This window comes from Psammomys obesus, unplaced genomic scaffold, assembly GCF_907164565.1.
Source record: "Psammomys obesus unplaced genomic scaffold, mPsaObe1.curated_primary_1811, whole genome shotgun sequence".
Lineage (NCBI taxonomy): Eukaryota > Metazoa > Chordata > Mammalia > Rodentia > Muridae > Psammomys > Psammomys obesus.
In genome coordinates this window covers 17,847,718-17,856,984 of record NW_026596040.1, presented here as the reverse complement: position 1 = coordinate 17,856,984, position 9,267 = coordinate 17,847,718, and the positions used below count along the sequence as shown (strand labels likewise).

The window sequence follows — 9,267 nt, the reverse complement described above, 5'->3', positions numbered from 1 at the left end:
CCCTTTTAAGTTTTTATCTTTATGTCCATAGATGAGCGCATCTCACAGTCTTCACCAGAGAAGCTTATTTTTAATACAGAGATGTAGGCACTACTTTTTAACTCTAGTTTATTTGGAGTTCCCTAATACCTTTACCTCCCTTCCAGCCCCCTGACCTTAAGGTAGGAGAGAAAGGTTAGAAGGGACAGGAGACATAGGCCTCTTTTAGACCTAGTTGCAGCTCACTTGGGTCTTCAGTTTCTTTGGGAGAATACCCATCTCAGTTGTCAGGATATCTAGCAGTCCCACAACAGCAAACAGCAAATGCAGCTGAACTAACAAGCAGCCTTCTTCCTCCTCTGTCTCCTCAAAGCATTCTTCCTCTCTCTCTCTCTCACTGGGCTCTGCTATATACCGTCTCAGAGTCCTCACAATTAAACTAATTGCACCTGGCAAATTACATGTCCCTCTCTGAGCCGCATGAGGCTGTTAGCAGCTGTGAACCAACTAAAAGCATCACCATATTCCAACATGTGATTAAAACAAAAACCTGCTTACATACTGAGGTGTATTTTTTTTAATTTTTAAAAATATTTATTTATTTATTTACTGTATATGTGTGCTCTACTTGTATGTGCACCTGCATGCCAGAAGAGGGCAGTGGATCCCAGAATAGATGATTGTGAGCCACCATGTAGTTTCAGGAATTGAACTCAGGACCTCTGGAAGAGGAGACCATGCTCTTAACCGCTGAGGCATCTCTTCAGCTCCCCATAACTGAGTTTTTAAAGAAACCAAAACTTTTACTGCACAGGGACCCACCGGTATACAGACAATCTATAGCTCAGATCTAAACAGGACATACACATCATAACTCCTATACCCAAAGTAGAAGAGGGGGTGGAAAGATTTTAAGAACAAGAAAATGTCTGGAGCAAAATGGTATTTGCAGGACAAGGCAGCTCAGTTCCATCCATGAACTTGGAGTGGCTGGGATTGCATGCACAAGACAGTAGGGCTGCACCCATCTGTTTCTATTTATCTACCTGGAATGAAATCCACCATAAAAGCAGTCTCCTTCCTTCTCCCACTTCACCTTAGATAACCTCAGAACTGACGAGCTTCCTAACGCTTCTAAGCTCTGCAAATTATGCTATTGACTTGTAATCATTAGACAAGTTGTAGGCAAAATGCAAAGAACTTAAAACACCAGAACTGAGAGAGGTCAAGAGGTTGAACATCTTTATCATTTTATACTTTTTAGTGGCAATGGGTTTCAAACCCAGAGCCTCTTGTACATTAGGCAAGCCTACCGCTATGGAACAACAACAAGCACATCAGATCAGCCGCCTCCTGAAGCCGTGTGAGATCACTGTGCTCTGGTACTTGGAGAGAGGTGAATGTAAAGGCATGTCGGCAATCTTTATTTCCGGCGGGCCCTTCTTCAGGACGACTTTCCGATCTTCTCCATGACAGAGCCGCTCACTGTAACCCCAGAACAGAGAGTCTTCCAAGGGGCCAGCATAGATCCCACAGGTTTCTGCTTGCTAAGAGAGAAAACGCTCTGCTGAACAGCACGCCAGAACTAGACGTCATTTTTCATGTTAGGTTTGGAGTCTTTTTCTTGTCTCCTCTACAACGCGCACCTCGTGACTATATTAGAATTTGTGACTAATGTGGATGCTGATAATTGAACACAGGTCCTCCAGAAGTGCTCTTTTCTGCAAGCCAGTGATTCTCAACATTCCTAATGCTGCAACCCTTTAATACAGTTCCTTTAATACAATAATGTTGTGGTGACCCTAACCATAAAATTATTTTGTTGCTACTTCACAACTGTAATTTTGCTGCTGTGATGAATCATAATGTAAATATAGGATATGTGACCCCTTTAAAAGGGTCGTTCATTCCCAAAGGAGTGTTGACCCACAGGTTGAGAACCACTGTGCTAAGCCATCTCTCTGTGTCTGTCTGTCTTTCAGGGTCTCACTAGGTAACCTTAGCTGTCTGTACCTAACGTAGACCAGGCTGGCCTTGAACTCACAGAGATCCTCTTGCCTCTGCCTCCCTGTGCTGGGATTGAATGTGTGTGCCGCCATGTCTGGCTTTTTCTTTCCTTTTTAATTTTTAAATTACATTTATGTAAGTGCATCATCACCTAGAGAGAAATGGAAAAGAAAGAATAGGCTAGAGTTTGTTAGCAGCTACTCAGTGTGAGCGTTTTATTCCATTTCATGGTGACTCCTTAAGTTAGGACTCTGTATACACAAAGTCACTGGTAATATGGTAGAAGTTGTTGGGACTGTGCTAAACTTCCTTGTAAGAGTGAAACATCCTAAAATCTGTAAAGATCCAGCTGAACATGTCAGCTCAATGGTACAGTGTGCTTAGCAATGTAGGAAAGCCTGGAGGGTCAAACCTCACAACCAAAACAAAACACAAGGAAAAGAAAGAGGGGCTGATGAGGTGGCTGAGTTGATAAAGGCTCCTGTTGTGAGTGGCACTGGCCTGAGTTCAGTCCCTGGGACCACACACACACACACACACACACACGCACACGCACACACACACACACACACACACACTAAATGAGACACGCTTTTTATAAAAACTTTAGCTTTTTTAAATGCACTGTTTTTCCAATTTCCATTCCTAAAGTTTGTACCTTGTATTGCTAATGCCTAAAAATGGTAACTATAAGTAGTGTGTCACCATGGAATGCTATTTGCTAAGCCAACAAATTATCTGAAGAGAGCCCAATACTAAGACTGAAGAAAAAAAAGGCATGGTAGTTCATGCCTCTATTCCCAGCATTTGTGAGGCAGAGTCAGGTGGATCTCTGAATTTGGGGCCAGCCTTGTCTACATGCAAGTTCCAGGACAGCCAGGGATATAAAGGAGACTCCCCCCCCACACACACACACATACACACACTAAATAAAATTGAAGAAAGTCTTAATAATAAGCATATATAGACTGGCATTTGATACCTGAGTTTTAATTTCTTTAGCTTTTTGTTTTTTAAAGTAGTAGGTAAAAATACATACCCCAGGGAAAACATAACCCCTTCTATTTTATAGCATTGCACATGAGCATTTTATAAGGAATAATTGAGCCATTTTCATAATCTATATCATCCCATGTAAATATAATTTGTAAGACTTCTGTTTTGACAAAACATTTATTCAACATTATTTATTCTAGTGACATTTGAAAATTATTTATAGTATAATACATTCTAACTTTTCTTTTTCTGTCTTTTTTGTTTTTGTTTTTGAGACAGGGTATCTCTGTGTAGCCTTGGTTGTCCTAGACTCACTCTGTAGACCAGGCTGGCCTCAAACTCACAGAGATCTGCTTGCCTCTGCCTCCCTGAGTGCTGGGATTACAGGCTTGTGGCACTGAACCCAGTTTCTAACTCTTCTTTAAAGAAACAACTTACTAGACAGGTATGGTGGCTCATGCCTGTAATCCTAGCACTGGAGGATAGTCATGAGTTCGAAGCCAGGCTGGGCTATAGAGTGAGTTCTAGGACAACCTGGGCTCCAGAGTTGAGACTCAAATTGAGAGAGAGAGAGAGGAAAGAGGAAGGAGGAGGAAAAGGAGAATAAAAAGAAGGCAAAGAAGAAAGAAGAAGAGAGAAGGAAGGAAGGGGAGGAGGAGGAGGGAGCAGGGAAGGCAGAGAAGGGAAAAGAAGAGACCTATAATAGCCAGTCTGAATCTGAAAAATGTTTTCAAATTAAGTAGTAGCACTGAGCGGGCACATCTTCTCTGTAAATCGAGCCCAACTGTTTCCATGGCTCTCTACTTAAATATTCAGTACAATCTAAAACCATCGTTCCTGCACTGCAGCAACACCATTCACAGCACCTCCTCCTGCTGAGCCTCTAACAGTACAAATGAGTCTGAAGTGACCTTCTCAGATGTGTAGTGTATTCATTTTCAGTTTGTATGTGGGTTATTTTTGTTTACAAGTATAAGTGAAAATACATAAAATAGCTTTTGCATAGCTATATGTCTTAGAGATTATACTAAATAGGTTTTATTTTTATCATCACATTTAGTTTATATAGTGAGTTTGTGTGCATTCACATGTGAGCGTGTATGTGTGTGTGTGTGTGTGTGTGTTTCAGCTTTCTCCTTCCATCCTGTGAGTCACAGGTCAGACTCAAGCTGTCAGGCTTGGGGGAAACCACCTTTGTCTCTGTCATTCATTAGGCAGGCATTAACCTGAATACTTATGAGGAAATACCTTCAGATTCACACTCCTGAATTTCATGTTTTCTTTCCAAGGCATAACGTAACGTGTTGGGATCATCCCCTGCTTTAGTGAGAACCGGGGCAGGTGAATATCCTCATACCTGAACATTACAAAAGGAGAAAGGAAATCTCGAGTTAACTGGAGCCCATGCCATTCTAAGAAATGGATGCAGTTGTGCTCACCTCGCCCACAGCTGCGGGACAGAGAGTTGTGTTACTGAGGTTCAGCTAACAGTGAACCAGCCCTTTAAACCTTTCAGCAACCAGCCATCTGGGTGTCGTGGCTCAGGCCTGTAATCCCAACAGTCAGGAAGCAAGAGAATTGCCACGGAGACCCTCCTAGTTACACACTGAGTACTGAGCCAGCTCGGGCTAGAGTGAGACTCTTCCACAAAACAAAGCAACTGTCTTTGGGGTTTATTTGTTTGTTTGTGTGTTTTGTCTTTAATTTGGGTTTCCATTGCTGGGAAGAAACACCATGATGAAGGCAAGTCTTGTAAGGAAAAATATTTCATTGGGGCTGGTTTACAGTTTCAGAGGCTTAAAAACTCCATTATCATCATGGTGGGAAACATGGCAATATCTAGGCAGACATGGTGCTGAGGGCAGCCAGGAGGAGACTGCCTTATGCTGGGCAGAGCATGGGCATATATATGAAACCTCAAAGCCTGCCTCCACATAGACACACTTCCTCCAACAAGGCCACACCTCCTAACAGTTCCACTCCCAATGGAACAAGCATTCAAACACACGAAGCTATGGAAAGAAAGCTATTCAAACCACCATATTCCACTCCCTGGCCCCTAGAGACTTGTAGCCATAACAATGCAAAATACATTTAGCCCAACTTCAAAAGTCTCCACGTCTATCACAGTCTCAACAATGTTTAAAAGTCCAAAGATCAAAGTCTTCTCTGAGGTTCACGCAATCTCTTAACTACTGTAATCCCCTATAAAATCAAAATCAGAAAGTGGATCATATACTTTTTTTTTTTTTTTTCTGAGACAGGGTTTCTTCATGTAGCTTTGGCTGTCCTGTATTCTCTTTGTAGGCCAGGCTGGCCTCAAACTCAGAGATCCACCTGCCTCTCCCTTCCAGAGTGCTGGGGATACAGGTATAGGCCACCATGCCCAGCTAGATCATAAACTTTCAACATATCATGGCACATCATGCTCCAAAATGTAGGGAAGGGAGCACAGTAAAAAAGGCAAACTGAAAACCAGATGGGCAAACTTCCACTCTGAACACTTCTTTCCCTTGCGCTGACTCCACCCTGTCAGCAGGTCTCCTTGGGGTATCCCGCAGCTCTGTCATCTCTAACATCTTGGGGTCTCCAAGGCAATCCAGGCTTCACCTTCACAGTTTCACGCAATGGCCTCTCTGGGCCTCCAGCAAGGACATGGCTGCCACTCTCCTTGCCTCAGCAACTTTCCCTAGTCTCTGAGGGAGATTTCTTCACTATAAAGCCAGAATCATGTGGCCGAAGCTGCCAAATTCTGCTGCTTCCTAGGAACTGGAACATGGTCCTTTTGTTCAATTACACTTTCACCAGCTTTCTGTTTTCATGGTTTCTTCACTGCCTAAGCTTGGTTGTTCTGGAACTAGCTCTGTAAACCAGGCTGGCCTTGAGCTCAGATATCTGCTTGCCTTTGTCTCCTGAGGCCTAGCATTAAAGACATGTACCACCATGTCTGGACCTAAGCTTTTAATTCCCGAACACAGGATTTAGTTTCATTCCACTTTCTGGTGCCCCCTTAACCCTTGAATCGTAGTTTGTATTTTCCATTCCCAACTTGCTATATTTGATCAAAATGCTCTTCATAAGAGTGAACCACAGGACAGATATTATATTAGGTTGTTCTGAGATTTCCTTTGTCAATGCAATGAATCTAAATTTCTTCACTTTGGCCTCAGCCAGACTCTTCAAACATGAACAAAAGCAAATTCTTCACCAAAATACCACACGAACAATCTCTAGGCAACATACTAAAGTTCTTCTCTGAAACTTCTTGAGCCAGGCCCAAAAAGTTCAAATCACCCTCTGTTTTCTGTGCTTCCACTAGGATGGCCCATTAAGTCTCACTTAAAGCATTCTACTGCTTTGCTAATCCCGTCCCCCAAATCCACAGTCCTCCAAACAAAAGCATGGTCAGGCCTCACAGCAATACCCCAGTCCCTGGTACCAACTTCTGTCTTAGTTTGGGTTTCCCTTGTTGTGAAGAGACACTGTGACCATGGCACTCTTGTGAGGAAAAACATTTAATTGGGGCTGCCTCAGAGGTTTAGTTCATTGTCATCATGATGGGAAGCATGGCAGCATCCAGCCAGACATGGTGCTGGAGGAGCTGAGAGTTCTACATCCCGGAGGAGTCTGTCTTACACTGGGTAGAGCTTGAGGATATAAATATATGTAGCCTGCCTTCAGGGACATACTTCTTCCAACAAGGCGACACCTCCAACACGGCTTATTTACTAATAGTGATACTCCTTATGGGCCAACCATTCAAACACATGAATCTACTGGGGCCAAACCTATTCAAACCACCGTAGCGACCAACCCAACTATCAATGGTATCGAGGCAGGGCTGGGCCTGTGTACCCCAACTACGAATGTACACACAACCCATTTTTGCTTTTATTTGGTGTGTGTATATGTGTGGGAGATGCCTTTCAGAGGGAAGTAGGCATTAGAGCCCCTGGGGCTAGAATTAGAGGCAGTTGTCATCTGCTCCTCTGAGCCATCCCACCAGCCACTACCATTTCATTTTAAGACTGAATATAGTACACCATAATTTGCTCACAGAGACTAAGTGGCAAACACAGGGCCTGCATGGATCTGCACCAGGTCCTCCACATATATGTTATGAGTGTTAACTAGGTGTTTTTGTGGGACTCCTAACTATGGGAGTAGGCATATGCCTGCTCTTTTCTGAAGAGGAAATAGAATGGGAGTGAGTCTGGGCAAGAGGGAAGGGTTCGGAAGGGGTACTGACAGGAGTGGAACTCTGGTTGGGATGTATTGTATTGTATTAGAGAAAAAAAAATCTATTTTTTTAATTTTTAATTTTATTAATTACAGTTTATTCACTTTGCATGCCAGCTGTAGCCCCCTCTCCATCCCCTCCTCCCTCCCTCTTCTTCTCCTATGCCCCTCCCCCACTCCAATGATAGGAGAGGTCCTCCTCCCCTTCCATCTGACCCTAGTCTATCAGGTCTCATCAGGACTGGCTTCTTTGTCTTCCTCTGTGGACTGGTAAGGCTGCTTCCCCCTCAGGTAGAGGTGATCAAAGAGCCAGCCCCTGAGTTCATCTCAGAGACAGTTCCTGTTCCCATTACTAGGAAACCCTCTTGGACACTGAGCTGCCATGGGCTACATCTGTGCATGGGTTCTAGCTTATCTCCATGCATGGTCCTTGGATTATCAGTCTCAGTATCCCCCGTGCCCAGATTTTTTGTTTTGTTGCTCTCCTTGTGGAGCTGCTGTTTCCATGTCTTTCTATCACTCCCTTCTTTCATAAGATTCCCTGCACTCTGCCCAAAGTTTGGCTATGAATCTCAGAAAAAAAAAATCTATTAAAAAAACAAACAAACAAACAAACAAACGTAGAGGCTGCAGCACAGATAGCTGAGCAGTTACGAGCACTTGCATGTTCATCCTCATGAGGACAGGAGTTGTTTCCAGCACTCACACTGGGCTGCCTGTGGCCCCAATTCCCCCCAAATGTGACACCCTTGGACACACACACACACACAGCCCCCATAAACTCATGCAAACACATATATTTTTTAATAAAAAATGGAAATAGTAATTTTAAGGGGCACAAGGGAAGGAGATGCAGTTTCGATGGTAGAGAGCTTGCCTGATACGTTTAAAGCCTGAGTCCCGTCGCTAGCACTGTTTGGTGCTGCACACCTGTACCCCTTGCATTCTGGAAGAGATCAAGTCCAAAGTCCTTCTCAGTTATAGAGGGAGGCCAAATCCAGCTTGGACTACTCGAGGCCCTGACCTAGGGGTGAAGTGGGGGAGGCTGATGAAGCTCAACGGCAGAGCACTGGCCTAGCATGCGAGAGGCCCTGTTCTGTCTCTATTTCAGCACAACAGACCACCAGCCCAGGACCCCAAGGTCCTTACTTATTGGCATTCTTGGGTGTACTCTCTTCTTCGGGGCTCTTCTCCAGTTTGGGTAGGGTTGGACGGGTGTCTTCTTCTAAAGCCATCACTGGCAGCAAATGACAGAATTCTCACCTAGAACCTTCCACAATCTAATTCTGATGAGACTGTTGCTGTTGAGGTAACAATCATCTTGCTACCAGAGCAACCCTTACCAGCTAAGAGTATGGAGGTCAGAGCTGTTCATGGCGAGTCTGTAAGTCTCTATAGAAAACAGTATGAATAAAAAAGAGGAATACATAGACACATTGCAAGTTTGACAAACGGGAAAAATCCATTGACTAGAGCCTGAGTACATGTAGTTCAATTGGTGGAACTTGCTTAGAGTGACTGAGCCATAGTTTCGATCTTTAAGTCTGTATAAATCAAGTGTACAGGCCTGCAATCTCAGCTCTTGGGAGGAAGAGGCAGGACGACCAGATGTTCAAGGCCATCACTGACCACACAGGAAACTTGAGGCCAGCCTGGTCTGCGTGGTGAGTTCTAGCACAGCAAGAGCCACAAATGGAAACCCCGTCTCAGAAAGAAAAAAAGCTTCTGATATTTGCTTTTGACAAACACATGGTAAGAAGCTTCAGCATAGACTTAAGTTTCTATCCTTAAGACTGTTTGAACGGGCCAATGAAGTGGCTCAGCAGAAAGGTGTTTGAGGTGCAAGGCCCTACAACCTAGAACCCACTTAGAGGGGAAGAGAGAGCTGACACCTCATGCATGGCTCCCCTGCCTCCCTTCTCCTATGCATACAATAGTAAATTAACTTCTAAAACTGCCCAAAACTACTAGAGCATGGTGTCACAAAGCGGTATCTCAGCACTGCTTAGGCTGGGGCAGCACAGAGGTACTGAGCACGCCAACACC

General features: G+C 44.0%; 1 protein-coding gene across 1 annotated transcript; it reads right to left on the bottom strand.

The window, feature by feature from the left end:
- Nucleotides 1-1,316: 1,316 nt before the first annotated feature.
- On the bottom strand, nucleotides 1,317-9,240 carry Tex43 (testis expressed 43). Its single transcript, XM_055622884.1, has 3 exons — nucleotides 8,371-9,240; nucleotides 4,231-4,339; nucleotides 1,317-1,526 (listed from the first exon to the last, which is right to left on the bottom strand). The coding sequence occupies exons 1-3, from the start codon at nucleotides 8,454-8,456 to the stop codon at nucleotides 1,317-1,319; spliced, it is 405 nt and encodes a 134-aa protein (XP_055478859.1). The 5' UTR covers nucleotides 8,457-9,240.
- Between the last annotated feature and the right edge of the window lie 27 nt (nucleotides 9,241-9,267).

Bases quoted from the DNA above. Each gene is read 5' to 3' on its own strand.
- Tex43 (XM_055622884.1), bottom strand. From the start codon at position 8,456: ATGGCTTTAGAAGAAGACACCCGTCCAACCCTACCCAAACTGGAGAAG. The intron at 4,340-8,370 runs GTAAGGACCTTG...TGTAATGTTCAG, and splicing joins ACACCCAAGAATGCCAATAA to GTATGAGGATATTCACCTGC. The intron at 1,527-4,230 runs GTATTTCCTCAT...TTTCTCTCTTAG, and splicing joins TCAGGAGTGTGAATCTGAAG to CAAGCAGAAACCTGTGGGAT.